Source organism: Oryzias melastigma, linkage group LG23 (genome assembly GCF_002922805.2).
Source record: "Oryzias melastigma strain HK-1 linkage group LG23, ASM292280v2, whole genome shotgun sequence".
Taxonomy (NCBI): domain Eukaryota; kingdom Metazoa; phylum Chordata; class Actinopteri; order Beloniformes; family Adrianichthyidae; genus Oryzias; species Oryzias melastigma.
Window position 1 is genome coordinate 22,329,045 of NC_050534.1, and position 18,623 is coordinate 22,347,667.

At 47.4% G+C, this 18,623-nt stretch overlaps 1 protein-coding gene across 1 annotated transcript; it reads left to right on the top strand.

The window, feature by feature from the left end:
* Nucleotides 1-2,038: 2,038 nt before the first annotated feature.
* On the top strand, nucleotides 2,039-15,868 carry cand1 (cullin-associated and neddylation-dissociated 1). The gene is made up of 26 exons (XM_024287326.2): nucleotides 2,039-2,380; nucleotides 5,590-5,665; nucleotides 5,745-5,812; nucleotides 5,889-6,043; nucleotides 6,120-6,243; nucleotides 7,393-7,480; nucleotides 7,545-7,713; nucleotides 7,785-7,890; nucleotides 7,967-8,112; nucleotides 8,185-8,336; nucleotides 8,410-8,550; nucleotides 9,459-9,600; nucleotides 9,675-9,883; nucleotides 9,969-10,137; nucleotides 10,476-10,565; nucleotides 10,633-10,786; nucleotides 10,857-11,094; nucleotides 11,542-11,730; nucleotides 11,803-11,946; nucleotides 12,019-12,154; nucleotides 12,220-12,396; nucleotides 12,463-12,558; nucleotides 13,612-13,781; nucleotides 14,360-14,524; nucleotides 14,602-14,709; nucleotides 14,786-15,868. Exons 1-26 carry the CDS (start codon nucleotides 2,313-2,315, stop codon nucleotides 15,008-15,010), a joined length of 3,705 nt encoding a protein of 1,234 aa, XP_024143094.1. The 5' UTR covers nucleotides 2,039-2,312; the 3' UTR covers nucleotides 15,011-15,868.
* Nucleotides 15,869-18,623: the final 2,755 nt, after the last annotated feature.

Genomic DNA, 18,623 nt, shown 5'->3' on the forward strand with positions numbered 1-18,623 from the left:
GGAACGCCTCGGGGTCCAGAGGAGCTGGAGGAAGTGGGCGGGGAGAGGGAAGTCTGGGCATCTCTGCTTAGACTGCTGCCCCCGCGACCCGGTCAGGATGAAACGGAGGAAGATGGATGGATGGATGGATGGAATCGTAATCTAATTTTTAATCTTAAAAATAATCTAAATTTTAAACTGAATCCTAATCTAAATTCCAACCCGAATCCTTCTCTGAATGCTGATCTTATTCCTCAATTATCCTAATCTCAGATTTATCCCAAAAATCAATATATAAATCTTTTTTGTTAAAACATCTAATTTTATTTTTATTTGTTTGAGTTTACATCAAAACAGGAAGCTGAACACAGGCTCCTGGTATAACCGTCTGGCACGGCGGTGGAGGGCTGCTGATGTGGGCTTGACCTGTTCATGCTGAACCAAAATGTTTTCAAACAACCAGAGGATGCTTCTGGAACAAAGACGAGGAACTCCAGGCTTCAGCTGTCTGCTCCACTCACAGGTGATCCAGGTGATCCAGGTGTGTCCATAGCATCACTGGAGGGGGTGGGGGTGGGGGTGGGTCCTCTCAGACAGTCGAACTGCAGCTATAAGAGGATGGATCCTTTCAGGAGTTCATGGACCTTCATGTGACCCGAGATCCTAGACCCAGACCCTAATGAGGACTCCTTTAGAACCAGAACCCAGACCCTGATGAGGAGTCCTTTAGAACCAGAACCCAGACCCCGATGAGGACTCCTTTAGAACCAGAACCCAGACCCTGATGAGGACTCCTTCAGCTCTGCTGCTTCTGAGGACTTTCTCCGTGTAGACTTTAAAAATGAGACTCATGTTGAGTTTTAAACCATGTTGTACTTTATATCTAAATTTATGTTCGAATGAATCTTAATACTCATTATTTCCTGTATATTTTTTGCTTTTAGGTTACTCTATCATATTTAGGTTTTACTTGCATCTGGATTTTACTTTTTACTCTTTAAATTTTCCTTCCTTAATTCATTTTAATAGATAAGTATTTTTATAAAGCAATTTCTTGTAAAATGTCTTTTTTTCTGTTTTCAGTTGACTTTTTGTGTCCATGTCGTTTTATTTTGAAAGATTTCTGTAAATTATGGAGCCCTGAAAGTGACATTTAAAAAAATAAAACAATAAAACAAATTGTTTCCTCAAATTAATATTTTGTAACCACAAATTTTCTTTTTTTTTTTTTTTTTGCATTTTGAATTAGATTTTTTTGTAGGTAAAATGATCATTTTGTGGCCAAAAATTAGTTTAATGAGAAAAAATTAGAATCTTGTGTACATAAATTAGTTATAGGAATCAAAGATACTAAAAAACTCATTTGTGTTAACAAAAATGTATACAAAATTCTAGTTTGTGGTCACAAATGATTAATTTGATAAAACAATTCATTTGCTTCTGTAATGTCCAGGGCTCAACAGAAATACACATTTGAAAACATTTTAAAAGCAGAGTATTATCATAAAGCACTTTTTTGCTAAATGTCTTTTTCTGTTTTAGTTTGACTTTTGTGAGCATGTCGCTTTATTTTGAAAGGTTTTTGTAAACTACGGAGCCCTGGAAGTGACATTAAAATAAATGAACAAATAAAACAAATTCTTCCACCAAAATTATTAATTTGTTGCTCAAAAATTAGTTTTTTTTTTTTCGAAAGTTTTTTTTTTTGTAGGCAAAAATGATCATTTTGTGACCAAAAATTAGTTTAGTGAGCACAAATAGTATTTTGTGTACATAAATTTGTCATAGGAATCAAAGATACTAAAATACCGATTTGTGTGCACAAAAAAAATGCAAATAAAATGCTAGTATGTGATAAGAAATTATTAATTTGATTAAACAATTATTTTTTTTTCTGTAATGTCCAGGGCTGAACAGAAATACACATTAAAATAATTATTTCTTCTCACAAGATTAAATCTAAATGGCATATTTTAACATTTTGGGTTCACTCTACGGATATAAAAAGCTGTAAATGGGAGAAAATAAAGATTTCCCCGGTAAAGAAGCATTTAAAGAAACAGGACGCAGGAAACAGGCGCTGACCTTTGACCCCGCCGCGGCCAGTCCCCGCCCCTCTGCAGAGAAAACGGGAGCTCCATTCAAACACAGCGAACTGCGCGGCCCGGGATGCGACAGTCGCTGTAGAAGAGACCGGCGGCCGCAGCAGCAGAAGAAGCAACCGAACTCACCTTTACCTGCAGAAATCGCGCACTACCAGAAGCGGGCACGCGGGACTCCACGTCTTTATAGCGCAGTCAGCTAGCAGGAGGCTAACGGCTAACAGCACCGCCATGGCGAGCGCCTCGTACCACATCTCCAACCTGCTGGAGAAAATGACCTCCAGCGACAAAGATTTCAGGTAAACGGGGGTCCGGACGGGTCTAGCGTGTCCCGCGCTTCTGGTTCGAGGCTCGCGCCGAGTTTTTTGGAGGTTAAAATGCGGCAGCTCTCAGGAAGGCCTCGGGCTGCTATGCTAGCTGCTAGCTTAGCACCTGTCGGATCGTCGGCGTGCCGCCTGCCCGCCCGGCAGCTCTCAGTCTGCGGCTCCGTTCAGTTTGACAGCGGCTCGTCCGGCGTCGGCGGCGGCATTCGCGGCTAACTCTGTCCGTGACTCGTGTCTCCGGCCGGACAGGAGGGGAAACGAGCATCCGGTAGGGGCTAGCCCTCCCGCTAGCTGGTTAGCACTAACTTCTGTCATGCCGCAGCTCGTGGAGAGCCGCCGGTGTGAACGGCTGCTGTCCCGGATGGAAGTTAGAGGGAGCCCCGGCGGGGACCCGCAGGCGGATTTTGGGGGGTGTTGGCGCGGTGACCCTCCCGCAGCAGGCCGGACACTGCGGGATCGGGCTGATCTGCAGGCTGAACCGCACAGAGCTGCCAGGAAAGCTGAAAACATGCGGGTTTGGTGACAGGAAACATTATAAACTTTATTTATAACACCCATTAACAAAACAGCCCGTATGTCTCAGTTAATAAGATTTAAACACGTTAGCATGGCCCCAAAAATCAGGACTAATCTGCTCAAACCTGCAGCCTCTCAGCCTTTGTTTACCTCCAGCTTTCTGTCAGGACTTCCATGAGTTTGTCTTGACGTTGAAATCTTTTTTGTTTTCATGGATGTTCTCTCACCCTCACCTGCTGGATTCTCTGAGCGGATCCGTCCTCTGCGGTTCTGGAACCTTAGAGAAAATGCAGAAATCTTCTGTCTCAGAGCGTGTTGTTAGTCCCTACAGCACATTTGATCTCAGGCTTCAACTCTGTCTTCAGGATTTCACATGTTTATGCTCATCACAGCTGTTGTTTTCAAAAGGGGTTTTAATGAAACTGATTCATTGTTTCCTCGTCAAAAAACAAGAGTCATCAAAGAAAAAAATGTTCATTCTGATAGTTTTTGGCCTAATCTAAGCCAGGTTTGGTTCAAATTTAATCCTAATCTGGTCAAGATGTCCCAGGTCTAGCCTTAATCAATCTAGGTCTGGTCCAAGTTTGGTTCTGATCTGATCCAGGTCTGGTCCAGGTTTAGCACTGATTTGATCCTGGCTTGATCCAGGTTTGGTCCAGGTGTAGTTATGATCTGATCCAGGTTTGGTTCTGATCTGATTCAGGTTAGTTTCAAATTTAATCCTAATCTGATCAAGATGTCCCAGGTTTAGCCTTGATCAATCTAGGTCTGGTCCAAGTTTGGTTCTGATCTGATCCAGGTCTAGTCCAGGTTTAGCACTGATTTGGTCCAGGTTTGGTCCTGCTCTAAGACAGGTTGGGTTCTAGGTATTCTCCTGATCTGGAGTGTGGTCCTGGTTCTCCTGGTGTGCCGGGTCACCGAGTTCTTTCGGTCTATGGCGCTCTAATGGTGAGGAAATGGTCATCGGTTGAATCATGTTTTCATTATTTTTTTCTCTAAATTGTAATTCTTTGGTTAAAGTTTAACAGGAGTCTCAAACAGTTGAATTCTGGTCCTTGAACCCACAGAACCTCCAGTTCCTGAGCTCAGACAGAAGCTGGATCTTCTTTCTTTACATTCTGGATCGTTTACTTATTTTTTCTGCGTGATGAACAGAAAATTCCAGAACGTTTCATCTGACATTTGCAGCAGTTGTTGGAAGCTGTCAGACAGGTTGATCTGCTGCAGCCGAGCTCCTCCTCAGTGGGTTATAGGTTCTTACAGATGTTTGGTTCTGAGAGTTCTGGTGTCCTGCAGCAGATCATCTATGATGGTGAAATGAGGAGCAGGAGATGAATAGCAGCTCTGTGTTTTTGATGATGTTCATCATCAGGAGGAGTCTTCACATCTGAAGGAGCTCTGAGAGAATCCTCTGTGGAGTTCTGCTTAAGCCTCATGGTTCTGGTGGCATGTGAGCAGAGAGATCACAGCCACACTGTTGTAGACTGGTTACCATGGTTACTGGGACCACGCGGTAGCAGCTTGACGAATCGGACCGGACGAAGCCGGCTCTGTCAGGAAAACCGTCCAACCTTTAAGCGTCCGGGTCTTTGTTCATCTGTTGAGGTTCTCCTGGGATCAGATCCCAGCAGAGACGGGCCGGTCCTGAAGAATCACATGGTTCTGATGAACTCATGGAGTGGGTTTGTGCAAAAGCCTCAGAGATTCTTTGGAATCTGAGGAGGATGAAGCTCTCCTCTCCATCAGGAAGAGTGACGCGGCTTTTCATCTGCAGCTTTGTCTGGGTTCTGGTGACGGATGGGGAGCGGCTCCTCTTATCTCTGCTGAGTGCTGGTGAGCGTGCACGAGGAGACGGGGGAGTCAGCGGGGGGCCGCCTCCCCCCGCAGGAGCGCTCAGATTCTCTGACGTGCTGCAGAACTTCTCTGGATCTTAAGGATCTGCTCCGAACATGAAGAGGTTTATGACAGGAAAGCAGAGTCTGACATTCTGAAGATGATTCCAGCTGAGGACACGCCCCCTTCACTGCTCAGGGGGGAGGAGCCCTGCACCCTCATGCTGGGAGGGGTCAGAGGTGACCTTCATCCCAGCATCCTGAACATCTCAGACTGGATCTACAGCAGGAAGGACCAACAGGAAGTCAAACAGAGCGTTCTGCTGTCTCTGAATCACTTCCTGTAGTTATTCACACAGGTGAGGCAGGTGGGTAAAACACCTGGTGAGGAGAGAATAAACACTCCGATGTTTCCATCAAACTCCAACAGTGGAGCAGCAGCACCCAGACGTTTAAACCGGTGATCTGAAGGTCAGACGGTGAACGGATTCACTGATGTCTCTTTAGGCTCCGCCTCCGATCCACCTGAAGGTTTTCAGATGAAACACTTCAGTTCATTTAACACCAGGGACTAGATGCATCTCTGATGTTCAACCAAACGTAAAACGTCAGAAATAAAGCTGAGGTTTGTGATCAAGCCATCACAGGCCACGCCCATTTACTGCCTTAAGAAGGTCTTTGCTCTCTCTGTAACCCGCCTCCTGCCATCAGAACTTTAGTTCTTTTAGAGGATTATTCCAGACCTGCTGCTCCGTCTGGACCTGCAGCGTCAGCAGGACCCGACCCGCTTCCTGTGACCCGAGCAGGTCAGAGGTCATGACCGTGTTCTGCTTCCAGGTTCATGGCGACCAACGACCTGATGACGGAGCTGCAGAAGGATTCCATCAAACTGGACGACGACAGCGAGAGGAAGGTGGGTCCACCCCCCAGGGTCACCTGAGGTGTTTTGTTTCTGTGAAGCTCAAACTGACCCGCCCCCTAATGATTGACAGGTGGTGCGGATGATCCTCAAGCTGCTGGAAGACAAAAACGGCGAGGTTCAGAACTTAGCTGTGAAATGGTAAAAACACGCCGCCGCCCGTCGTTTGTCCGCTCCCCGGCCCCTTCTAAACCTGTGGGTGCGCTTGTTTCGTCAGCCTGGGCCCGCTGGTCAGCAAGGTGAAGGAGTACCAGGTGGAGACCATCGTGGACACGCTGTGCACCAACATGCTGTCGGACAAAGAGCAGCTGCGAGACATTTCTTCCATCGGACTCAAAACTGTGATTGGAGAGTTGCCGCCAGCCTCCAGCGGTAACGCCGCTCGCGCTTTTCTGTCAGACTCACGGTGTCTGATGACCGGAGACAACATCTGCTCTGTCTCCACCAGGTTCCGCTCTGGCCGCCAGCGTCTGCAAGAAGATAACGGGTCGGCTGACGAGCGCCATCGCCAAGCAGGAAGACGTGTCCGTGCAGCTGGAGGCGCTGGACATCATGGCCGACATGCTCTGCAGGTGAGGGGCTGCCGCTCTCAGCCTCCAGGAGGCGCTGTTTCAATTCCATGTATTTTTTTCCCCAATATCACAGAAGAAATTCCTCATTGGACTTCACACCAGTGATTGTACGGAAGCAGAAAGTCAGTCGTAAAATATCAACGAAAGCTAAAAACTGAACAGACTAAATAATAACTGGGTATCTTTAGACCACATATCAAAGTCCGGCCCGGGGGCCGGATCCGGCCCTCCAGATCATTGTATTATTATTAATGATCCGAAGTTATCTTGAACTTATTTCTAACTTGTGTAATTTTGACAAAATATATGTTTATGGAGAGTAAAATATTTAAAGTTATTTAAGGTTTAAGTTGATTTATTCTGGAATAATATTCCTGCATTTTTATTATTCATAATTATGTTAAAAAGTTACAGTTTTAAAGTTTTACAAATTGGCATACTGCTATCTTTTTTGACTATTTTGGCATTTGCTATTATTTTTTAGGCTATTTATGACTTTAGCTAATATTTCAGCTACATGCTAGCTGTTTAGGCTAACCTTTTTTAGGCTAATTTGGCATTTAGCTAATATTTTAGCTGGCTATCAGCTTCAGCTTCTCCAGCGGCCAAATTCAGCTTCCAGCATTCACATTAGAATTATCACATGTAATGCTATATATCTAGCTCATAATTATGTTATAAAGTTCTGGTTTTAAAGTTTTAAAAATGTAGTTTTAGAGTGTTCAATAAGTATTTATCCTGTTTGACCCGCGACCTGAGGTGAGTTTTGGATTTTGGCCCCCTGTGTGATTGAGTTTGACACTCCCTCAGACCCTCCTTCCTGATAAGGAAAGACTTTTAAAAAAACAAATTAACCTTTCGTATGTCCACATGAAGGAGAGATCCTCTCCCCGAACGGACAGGTGATTTACCTGGAATTTGACATTTCTCCCGCTCCCCCATAGGGGAATAGGAAAGAGGAACAACACCCGAATCACACTGCACCAAACAGAAGCTCAGAGAACTACATACAATAAGTGATGTAGAGGAGAGAAGAAGTAAATGAGAATAGAGAACAGATCGATGGTAGAAAATCAGGCTGTTCAGCTGAAATACCGCTGAGTCATGTTGAGGAGAAGACTGATGGAGCTCTGTGACTCCTCCCTGCAGGCAGGGCGGCCTCCTGGTCAACTTCCACCCCTCCATCCTCAGCTGCCTCCTCCCACAGCTCACCTCCCCCAGGCTGGCGGTCAGAAAGGTGAGTGTCTACGCCGCCGCTGCGTCTGCGCCTGCGTGCTGATCTGCAGCTGTGGCTCTTTCAGAGGACCATCATGGCTCTGGGTCACCTGGTCATGTCCTGCGGGAACCTGGTCTTCATCGACCTGATCGAGCACCTCCTGACCGAGCTGGGCCGGAACGACAACATGTCCACCACCCGGACGTACATCCAGTGCACGGCGGCCATCAGCAGGCAGGCGGGCCACAGAATCGGTGAGATGCCGAGACCCAGCAGAGCGCTGGTGTTTGGAGGCGGAGCTAACCTTCACCTGTGACCCTGTCAGGAGAGTACCTGGAGAAGATCATCCCGCTGGTGGTGAAGTTCTGCAACGTGGACGACGACGAGCTCAGGGAGTACTGCATCCAGGCCTTCGAGTCCTTCGTCAGAAGGTAGGAGGAGGAAGAGGAGGCGGAGCTCCGGCCTGCAGCCAGCTCCGGCCCCGTTTAAACGAATGTTTATCTGAAGGTGTCCAAAGGAAGTTTACCCCCACGTTCCCACCATCATCTCCATCTGCCTCCGGTACCTGACCTATGACCCCAATTACAACTTTGATGACGAAGACGAGGACGACAACGCCATGGACGCCGAGCAGAACGACGAGGACTATCAAGGTAACCAGCAGAGCTGCGGAATGACGGCTGAGTCATGTGGGCGGGGTTAACTCTGGCTTACCTGGCGTCCAGGTAGCGACGATGAGTACAGTGACGACGACGACATGAGCTGGAAAGTTCGGCGGGCGGCCGCCAAGTGTCTGGACGCCGTGGTGTCGACGCGCCACGAGATGCTGCCAGAGTTCTACCGCTCCGTCTCACCGGCGCTTGTGTCCCGATTCAAGGTAAAGTGGGCGTGTCCCACCTGAGGACAGGTGAAAGACGGCTGACAGTCTAATGGGAAGTGTGTGGTTTCAGGAGAGAGAGGAGAATGTGAAGGCCGACGTCTTCCACGCGTACCTGTCGCTGCTCAAACAGACGAGACCAGCGCAGAGCTGGCTGACTGACCCGGACGCCATGGAGCAGGGCGAGACGCCGCTGACCATGTTGCAGAGCCAGGTGAGCCGCTGCAGGTCCAAGCCCTCCAATCAAATTTGTCATTTCAATCAATTATAGGGCACGCCAATTTACTGCTAAAAGAAGGCCTTTGCAGTCTAACTCCGCCCCTTTTTGGCTCCTCAAAACCCCCCGACAAACCAAATTATAACAGTGATGAAAGATGCTAGCATAAATGCTAAAGGTCATAGTACTAAGGCTTACCAGAGCTGAAACAAAGTTAGGTGCTAATGTATTTAAAACTGTAATAATGCAGAAATGAGCTAAATGACATCAAATTATGCTAATGCTAAATCATGCTAAAATAAAGTGATGTTATTGCTAAATAATGCTAAAGTAAAAAGATGCTAGCAACAAATGATGCTAACACTAAATGATGCTAAAGTGAAATGATGCTAACATTCAATTATGCTAATGCTTAGTTAGTTATGCTAAAGTGGAATGATGCTAAAGTTGAATTATGCTAATGCTTAATCACGCTAACAATAAATGATGCTAAAGTCAAATGATGCTAATGCTAACTGAGGCTATAGTTAAATTATGCTAATGCTTGATTATGCTAAAGGGATAGTGATCCTAACATGAAATTATACTAATGCTAACTGATGCTAAAGTTAAATTGCTAAAGTTTCTAAGCAAACCGATGAGAAGAAACATGCTAAGAATGATGCTCTAATTCTGACAGACATTGAAAATTAAGCCAGCGAGGCTAAAAGCTACGTTTGATAATGTTATCATTTCTAGAATGGCTCCTGACCCCTTTCACGTGTCGTTTTTGTACTTCTAGTGTTTTTCTCAGCAGCGTTAGTGATAAAATCTAAACTCTCATCTTGTGCAGTTGTTTGGTTTAATGTCATCCTGATCTGGAAGCAGGTCAGTGCGTTGATCCTCCTCCTCCTCCTCCTCCTCAGGTCCCCATGATCGTCAAAGCGCTCCACAAGCAGCTGAAGGAGAAGAGCGTGAAAACCCGCCAGTGCTGCTTCAACATGCTGACCGAGCTGGTCAACGTTCTTCCAGGGGCGCTGACTCAGCACATTCCTGTTTTGATACCAGGTACTGCTGGACGGTGGGCGGCGACGCGCAGCATGGCGAGAATGGCCTTTGACCCCGCCCTCTTTGTCCTGCAGGAATCATCTTCTCCCTAAACGATAAGGCGAGCAGCTCCAACCTGAAGATCGACGCCTTGGCCTGCCTTCACGTCATCATGGTCACGCACCCCGCTCACGCCTTCCACGCCCATGTGCCCGCCCTCGTCCCGCCCGTGGTGGCGTGCGTGGGAGACCCCTTTTACAAGATCACCTCTGAGGCGCTGCTCGTCACCCAGCAGCTCATCAAGGTAGGAGTGGACCAGCTCGGCGCCGCGTCTCCACTTCAGCTGTGACGCCGCAGGTAAATGCTGTTCTCTGTCCCGCCCCCTGCAGGTGATCCGGCCTCTGGATAACCAATCGGAGGGCTCCGACAGCTTTGACCCCTCCCCTTACATTAATGACCTGTTCACCTGCACAATCAAGCGGCTGAAGGCTGCGGACATCGACCAGGAGGTTAAAGAACGAGCCATTTCCTGTATGGGACAGATCATTTGTAACCTAGGTAACTTTTAAAATCTAGATATAATCGTTTTTGTTTTTATATATAACTGAAAGATCAGAATTAGAGTTGTAGATAACAGTATCATCAGCATAAATGTTTTCCAAGCAGCTGGAGATCATAATAAAAACAGTAAACGAGAGGGGGGCCGAGAGTGGAGCCTTGCGGTACACCTTTGAAGGCCTCGTGCAGTGGCAAATTTTTTTTTTCAATTTAGAAAGTCAATGGAACTTGGAAAACGAATCTGGTAAAAATATGCACTCGGCCTCTGCCTGTTTATCCTGACTCTTTGTGGAGAACGCGGCGTAAAATCGTTTCCTAAAAAACCTTTTGCGCCGCAGGAGACCGTCTGCCTGCAGAACTCCCAGGAACGCTGTTGATCTTCCTGGAGCGTTTGAAAAACGAGATCACACGACTGACCACTGTGAAAGGTAAGCCCCGCCCCTCCCTGCGCAGGAGTTCCTGGAAGGGGCGGGGCTCATCTGCTTGTATTTGCAGCTCTGACGATGATCGCCGGCTCTCCTCTGAAGATCGACCTGCGGCCCATCCTCCCCGACGCCATCCCCATCCTCGCCTCCTTCCTCCGTAAGAACCAGCGGGCGCTGAAGCTGTGCACGCTGGCCGCGCTGGACATCCTGCTCCGGAACTACAGGTAACGGGAGCGCCTGTGACTCCGCCCTCAGCTGTATCCCCTCCCCCGCTCACTGTCGTCTTCTCCTCAGCTCCGCGGTAACCCCCGTCATGGTGGACGCCGTCTTGGCCGAGCTGCCGCCGCTGATCTCAGAGAGCGACATGCACGTGTCTCAGATGGCGCTCAGCTTCCTGTCCACGCTGGCGGTCACCCACCCGTCCTCGCTGGGTCAGCTGACTGGCGGCAACATCCTGCAGCAGCTCATAGCGCTGGTGCGGTCGCCGCTGCTGCAGGGCGGCGCCCTCGCCGCCATGCTGGACTTCTACCAGGTTCGGGAGTGGCGGCTAGTTTATCTACTGAGGTTTTTTATGCTAATTTGGAGCTTAGCTAATATTCAACAACATGCTAACGTTATGGGATAATTTAGTACTGAGATTTTTATAAGCTAATTTAGAGTTTAGCTCCTATTTTAGCAACATGCTAACGTTTTGACTAATTTGCTTTACTGAGGAATTTTAGGCTGTTTTAGAGTTTAGCTATTAATTAAACAATGTGCTTGACTTTATGGCTAATTTAGCCCCTAATGAGGTTTTTTATGCTAATTTGCTAATTCTGAGTTTAGCTAATATTTAGCAACATGCTAACATTTTTGGCTTATTTCTTATCTATGGGATTTTTTCAGGCCAGTTTAGAGTTTAACTTCTATTTTAGCACCAGGTCAGACAGGCCTGCTCAGGGCTCGCCATCAGAATGTTCTGACCCGTGTGTCCGCTCAGGCGCTGGTGGCCACCAACACACCTGGTCTGGGCTACATGGACCTGCTGCGGATGCTGACCGGGCCCGTCTACTCGCAGAGCGCCTCTCTGCCGCACAAACAGGCGTACTGCTCCATCGCCAAATGCGTGGCGGCGCTGACCCGAGCTTGTCCTGCCGAGGGCCCCGCCGTGGTGGGACAGTTCATCCAGGTGAGCCACACCTGTCCGTCCGGGCTGCGGCGGTCACTTCCTGCTTGCTGAGCGGCGGTTTCCTCTGAGCAGGACGTGAAGAACAGCCGCTCCACGGACTCCATCCGGCTGCTGGCGCTGCTGTCGCTGGGCGAGGTGGGACACCACGTGGACCTGAGCGGCCAGCCCGAGCTGAAGACCGTCATCCTGGACGCCTTCTCCTCCTCCAGCGAAGAGGTTAGTCCTCGCGTCCCTGTGGCGCCCTTCCCCAGCAGCTGTGAGAGTGCTGACTTCCTGTTTGCGGTTCAGGTGAAGTCGGCGGCGTCGTACGCTCTGGGCAGCATCGCTGTGGGGAACCTCCCGGAGTACCTGCCCTTCGTCCTGCAGGAGATCTCCTCCTCCAAGAGGCAGTACCTGCTGCTGCACTCGCTCAAAGAGATCATCAGTGAGTACGACCACGAGGGGGCGGGGTCTGTGTCTCCGTGTGGTTCTGACCGCCGCTGTCCTCAGGCTCGGCGTCCGTGTCTGGCCTGAAGCCGTACGTGGAGTCCGTCTGGTCTCTGCTGCTCAAACACTGCGAGTGTCAGGAGGAGGGAACCAGGAACGTGGTGGCCGAGTGTTTGGGGAAGCTGACGCTGATCGACCCCGAGACGCTGCTGCCCCGCCTCAAAGGATACCTGCTGTCAGGTGAGGCCGACGCCCCCTCAGCTTACCACGCGGTTACCTGCTGCGACTGACCTCTGATGTTCACAGGTTCCTCGTACGCCAGGAGCTCCGTGGTCACGGCGGTGAAATTCACCATCTCGGACCAACCGCAGCCCATCGACCCGCTGCTGAAGAACTGCATCGGTAAAGCAGAACCAACAAACCCGGAGGAACCGGGTCTGAGGGGTTCCCCGCTCAGATTCAAAATGCTCGATCTCAGTGTCGGCTTTGTTGATGCGTCCTGCTGTTTTCCACCTCTGATGCGGATTATGCTAGCTGCTTTTGGCTGATTGGTGATTGCTTAGTTAACAAGCACACATGCTAATTTGGAGTTTAGCTAATAGTTTAGTAACATGCTAACATTTTTGACCAACTTCTTATCTATGGGGTATTTGAGGCTTATTTGGAGTTTAGCTTCTATTTTAGTAACACGCTAACATTTTTGACAAGTTTAGTTTACTGAGGAATTTCAGGCTATTATGGAGTTTATCAGTATTTCAGGAATGTGCTAGCTTGTTTGGCTAATTTGACATCTATTAAGGCTTGGGTGAATTAGGAGTTGAGCATATCTAAGAAAAACACTAAATATCTTTGCTAAATTTGCATGTATTAAAGGATTTTTAAGGAATTTTACTTGGAATTCTCCAGCCGATGATCAGAAAGTAGATATTCAGAGATTTCCTCTTTTCTGTTTTTCCAGGCTCTGATTTAAAGATGTGGATCTACTTTCTTCATTTGAATCAGATTAATGTGACTCACACAATCACATTGTTTTATAACAACAAACTAAATTGACCACTAAAACAAAACGAAAGACTTTTATTGTGAAAGGCTGTTTTACTAATAAACTGAAACAGATTTTCTACAAAAGTAAAAGTTTCTCGAACAATAATCCAGATTAGAAATTTGAAGTTGGCCTGTAAAACAAAAGTTTGTCTTTAAGATAAGACGATCCTCCCACGGTGGACAGGTTGACTTACAGGTGGATGGTTTGGACAGAGGTCCAAAAATCAGTCTCATCTTTACCAAAATCAAAGCTAGAACAAATTAGGCTTTATTATGAAAACCTGTAATTTAACTCATTCTTCAGAAACGTCTAACGTATTTTATTTTTCATAAATCCTCTTTATCATTTTTCAAATAAATGTGTTTTGGTTGAAGTCGAGTTCTGCCCTCTGATTGGCTGTCTGCTCCCAGGTGACTTCCTGAAGACGCTGGAGGACCCGGACCTGAACGTGCGGCGCGTTGCCTTGGTAACCTTTAACTCTGCTGCCCACAACAAACCCAGTCTGATCCGGGAGCTGCTGGACTCCATTCTGACCCAGCTGTACAACGAGACCAAAGTGAGGAAGGAGCTGATCCGAGAGGTGGGTCAGAACCGGGACAGGTGCCGGGACGCTGTTCTGCAGGACGCCACCTGGGAGTTCTGTGATGCAACAGTTTTTAGTTTTATTGTGTTTGATCTTGAGGTTCTTAACTGCAAAAATGTCTAATTTTTAACAGAACTTTAAACTCCTCAGAATAACTGAAAAACTAATTGGTACAAATTTATGATCATAATTAGCACCTGGCAGGTTAAGACAGAGAAGACCGAGGCAGGGAGCAGGTTTAGTTTTGTTCTTTGTCCCTCTGTCCTCAGCAGTCTGACTCTGCTGGGTTTTATTTTAGTTTTCAGGCTTTATTTCTTTTCAGGTAGTTTTGGTAATGCAGCCATTAGCAGGAGCTGCTGACTCCACCCATCAGACCGGTCAGCTGTCTCCATGACTGTTTTTGGACCAGCGCACTAATTGTTTGATTTTGTTCTCATTTTAGGACACAGGATTTCATTTATTTAATAAACTTCCTGTTATCCTCATTGGTGTCCAGTTTCTGTTATTGTCCCCTTTGACCCGAGCCACGTTCACCCATAGGGGATGTAACCTAAGCTCCGCCCCTCTGCGTGCAGGTGGAGATGGGACCCTTCAAGCACACGGTGGACGACGGGCTGGACCTGAGGAAAGCGGCGTTCGAGTGCATGTACACCCTGCTGGACAGCTGTCTGGACCGACTGGACATCTTCACCTTCCTGAACCACGTGGAGGACGGCCTGAAGGACCACTACGACATCAAGGTGCCCCTCCCCCCAGACCAGGAAGTGGAGCGGTGAAGAACCGGGTCAGGGGTCTCAACTCCGGTTCTGCGTTTCAGATGCTGACGTTCCTGATGCTGGCCCGGCTGTCCTCGCTGTGTCCCAGTGCGGTCCTGCAGAGACTGGACAGACTGGTGGAGCCGCTGAGGGCCACCTGCACCACCAAGGTACGCCGACCCCTCCCCCCCTCCCTCCTGGAGCTGGCGTCTGGACCGGATCAGCTGACGTCCCGTGTCTCTGCAGGTGAAGGCCAACTCGGTCAAACAGGAGTTCGAGAAGCAGGACGAGCTGAAGCGGTCGGCGATGCGCGCCGTGGTGGCGCTGCTCACCATCCCCGAGGCCGAGAAGTCGCCGCTCATGTCCGAATTCCAGTCCCAGATCTCCTCCAATCAGGAGCTGGCGGCCATCTTTGATTCCATCCAGAGAGACTCCACCTCCGCCAACATGGAGTCGATGGACACCAGCTAAAGACCCGGACAGTTCCCACAATGCAACACGGCACCACCTCGCTGCTGGAGCGCCAACCCTGCAGCATGTTTCCATGACGACAGACACACACACACACACACACACAGTCGTAGTGACACACCTCCCCGTGATCGATCGTACCATGATGCATTGCACTGAAGTCAGCTGGAGGACGGCTCTAACGCAGGACGGAGATTTACGATAGGCTCCTCCCACTTGCTGTTTGTTTTCTATCAAGATCTCCTTGCTGTGTTTAATTTCCCCCTTTTCAAAATTCCAGAACGTTCAACAGGTTCTCCAACCTGATTGGCTGCTGCTGAGTGACTAATGGCGTGTTGTTAAAACTGACCAAGGAGGCGGGAACAGCCTTCCCTTCCGACAGCCGAGGTGACCAATGGGAGAGGGGCTTGCTCTTAATGTTTTGGTAGTTTTTTTTCTTTTTTTGCAAATGAATAAGCAGCCAATGACGAGCTCTGGCAGACGGCGGAGGGGCGGGGCTTTTAGTGTTTGTGGACCATCCCTTCAACTTTTTCACTCCCGCGGAAGAAGGAGAGATTATTGGACCAGGACCCACCTCAGCAGACCCGGTGGTCGGTGCCGCCGTTACCATGGCAACGGCGTGGAAGTTTCGTTTTGTTTCTTTTCTTTTTTTTTTTTTTGTTTTTTTTTGTTGATCGTTCGTCAGACGATTACAGCTCCCTCGAACCGGTTCAGGCCGGTTGGTTTTACGGCGTCCGGATCCAGGCCCGGTCCAAACAGACCTCCTGGATCCGGTTTGGACCCGTCTGGTCCGGACGGTTCACTGTTGGTTTTGTTGCTGGAGGAAAATAAAAAGGTCCATTTCTGCCTGCCTTCCGAGCTCCACCGACTGGTTTCTGCTTCGTCCGATCTGCTGGAAGCTGCGGACCGGAATATCCGGACCGGACATCTTAGACGTAAACACTCGATGAGCCGCGTTTCTCCTTCACAATCTACTGGAATGATTGTGTTAACGATTGAAGAATTACGGTAAATCGAAGAAAAAAAATCCTAAAGGTTTTAATAAACGACCAGCAGAGGTAAAAAGATCAAATTTAAACTTGACAGCATCTCCTGATATAATCATGTCTATGCTGGATTATCTCATCTCTAAAGATCAAACAAATAGTAAGAATTTAAGAAAATATGCTGACGGTCAAACATTGTCTGACCGGTTCAGCTGTCCAACATCCTGAGGTTTGCACCAGCAGGGGGCGCCAGAGGTCAGGAAGGATACAGAGGAGAGCCCTGTGCTAGACCCCGCCCACCCAGGAGGAGGTAAGAAGTAGTTTCATCTTGAAGAAACCGAAAAATTAAACATTTTTTAGTTGATGTGATCCCCATCAAATCCTGATCCAACCCAGAACTGTTTTCACATCCTGATCAGATTCCAGAAAAATGTTGATTCATAAAAACTTGAAACCCTAAAAGTTTAGGATTTAATAAACAAAATTCGAGCTAGCGGTGATCTGCTAGCTTCGCGAGTACCGCCCCTCTCCGGCTCGTGTACAGCAGACGCCGGCTGCTGGCCGTCGGCATCACCAGTCTGTCTGTGCCAAATCTTGGGGATAAACGCCCGAACTGTTTGTGATCCTACATCAGGGGTCGGCAACCTTTAACAGTGAAAGAGCCATTTGGGCCCATTATCTACTGACCAGAACCTAAAAGGAGCCTTTAAGAAACTTGAATTGATGGTTTTACCTTCATGAACTTCTTGGTTTTTGTTTAAATGTGAAGTATTTTTGGTATGAAAAAAAACACAAATATAAAAAGAAACTATCTCAAAATGGGATTTTTATTTTTGATTTTACCTTTAGTAAAGGACAAATTAGAGAAAAAGCTAGCTTGTTGCTTAATTACTATCTGAAATCCAAATTAGCATAAAATTTCTCAGTAAATTAAATGGGCCATAAATGTTAGCATGTTGTTAAAATAAAAGCTAAACTCTAAATTAGCCTAAAAACCTCAGTAGATAGCAAATTAGCAAAAAAATGTTAGCATATTGCTAAAATATTATCTAAACTCCAAATTTGTATAAAAAAAGTCTTTGGAGCGCAGTTAGCCTAAAAAGCTAGCTCGCTGCTCAATTACTAGCTAAAGTCCAAAATAGCCCAAAATTCCTCAGTAAACTAAATTAGCCAAAAATGTTACGTTGCTTCAATAGAAGCTAAGCTCTAAATTAGCCTAAAAACCTCAGTAGAAAACTATCAAAGAATGTTAGCATGTTGTTACAATAGAAGCTAAGCTCTAAGTTTTTTGAAAATGACTATTTTATTTTTCTTCACCCAGAGAGCCTCCATGGAGAGATAAAAGAGCCACATGTGGAGCCGCAGGTTGCAGACCCCTGGCCTACATCAATATTAAATACACTAAAAATAATACATTTTAACTCACTTTTCGTGGGTGACCCCCCCCCCCCCGGCTCTAGGAGGACATTATGAAGTGGGTTGAACCCTCAGGGAGCAAAAGGCGGAGCCTCATAGATCGAGTCGTTTTACTCTCAGGTATAAAAATAGAAAATAAAAATAACTAATACTTCATAAAGAGATATTTAGTGTTCCAAAGGTGATATATGGATATAGTTTACTGTGAAAAACATAACATCATGGTATGTTCCCTTTGAAGAAATGGCCGCAATGCACAATTCCGTCACTAGGGGGTGCAAAGGAATAGAAATACTATGACAAGAGATCGAGAAATAAACAGCATTTCTTTGCAAGGGCGTCTGGGTAAGATGCAGTTTGGTTCCTCAGCAGCATCACCACTGATGAGCTGCTATGAAGATGATCAGGTTTGTCCCCACAGTTACTGAAATGTTCTCAAAAAGACAACAAGTGATTAGTGCTGTTGTGTTTCTAGTCCGGCCCGTTTGAGATCAGACGGGTCAAATGTGGCCCCTGACCCAAAACCAGTTTGACTCTCCTGCTTTAGACTGACGGTAACTTTCACGCTGCAGACAGAACCTTTAACGGTCTTTATGGAAAGCTGCTTCCTGCTCCTCTCTGATTGGCTGAATCGAGCCGGTCAGCTGGTCCGAGGTCAAACAAAGAGGTTGAAGCTCATCTGAGCGGTTGCTAGGCAACCGCTGCATGAAAGTGTTTTCATCAGAACCTGAGAAGCTCTGCATCATTGACATGCTGATGATCCGGCCCTCTTTGAAGCTTTTGTTCTGGCTGGAGGAGCTGCCGGGTCGGGTTCTGACGCCTCCAAACTGCAGCTCAGAGGTTCACTGATGGTTCAGAACCAGAACTTGTTGCTTGTCTTGATAGGTCGGTCGGTTTCTGGTGTTGTGTAGAAGTGGTGATGTTGTTATCAAAAGAAGGATGAGATAAGAATCGTCTCAACACGAGGAAACGGTCGATCCAAACCGTTTGTTTGTCCGTGTTTGTGCAGCCATAGAGCCTCAGATGAAAACGCTTCAGGAAAAAATACTGTCATCCATAATGGATTTCCTAAAGGTTCTCTTTCTGAGCAGCAGTGGATGCAGTTTATTTCTCTCAGCTGTGGATTTAGATCAGGGGTCTCAAACTCGCGGCCCGCGGGCCATTTGCGGCCCGCAGGATGATGATTTGCGGCCCCCGTCTTCATATGAAAG

Excerpts from the sequence above, each read along its gene's own strand:
- cand1 (XM_024287326.2), top strand. The coding sequence starts at position 2,313 with ATGGCGAGCGCCTCGTACCACATCTCCAACCTGCTGGAGAAAATGACC. Across the intron at positions 7,481-7,544 it reads CCAGGCTGGCGGTCAGAAAG|AGGACCATCATGGCTCTGGG; the intron begins GTGAGTGTCTAC and ends TGGCTCTTTCAG. Across the intron at positions 11,095-11,541 it reads CCATGCTGGACTTCTACCAG|GCGCTGGTGGCCACCAACAC; the intron begins GTTCGGGAGTGG and ends GTGTCCGCTCAG.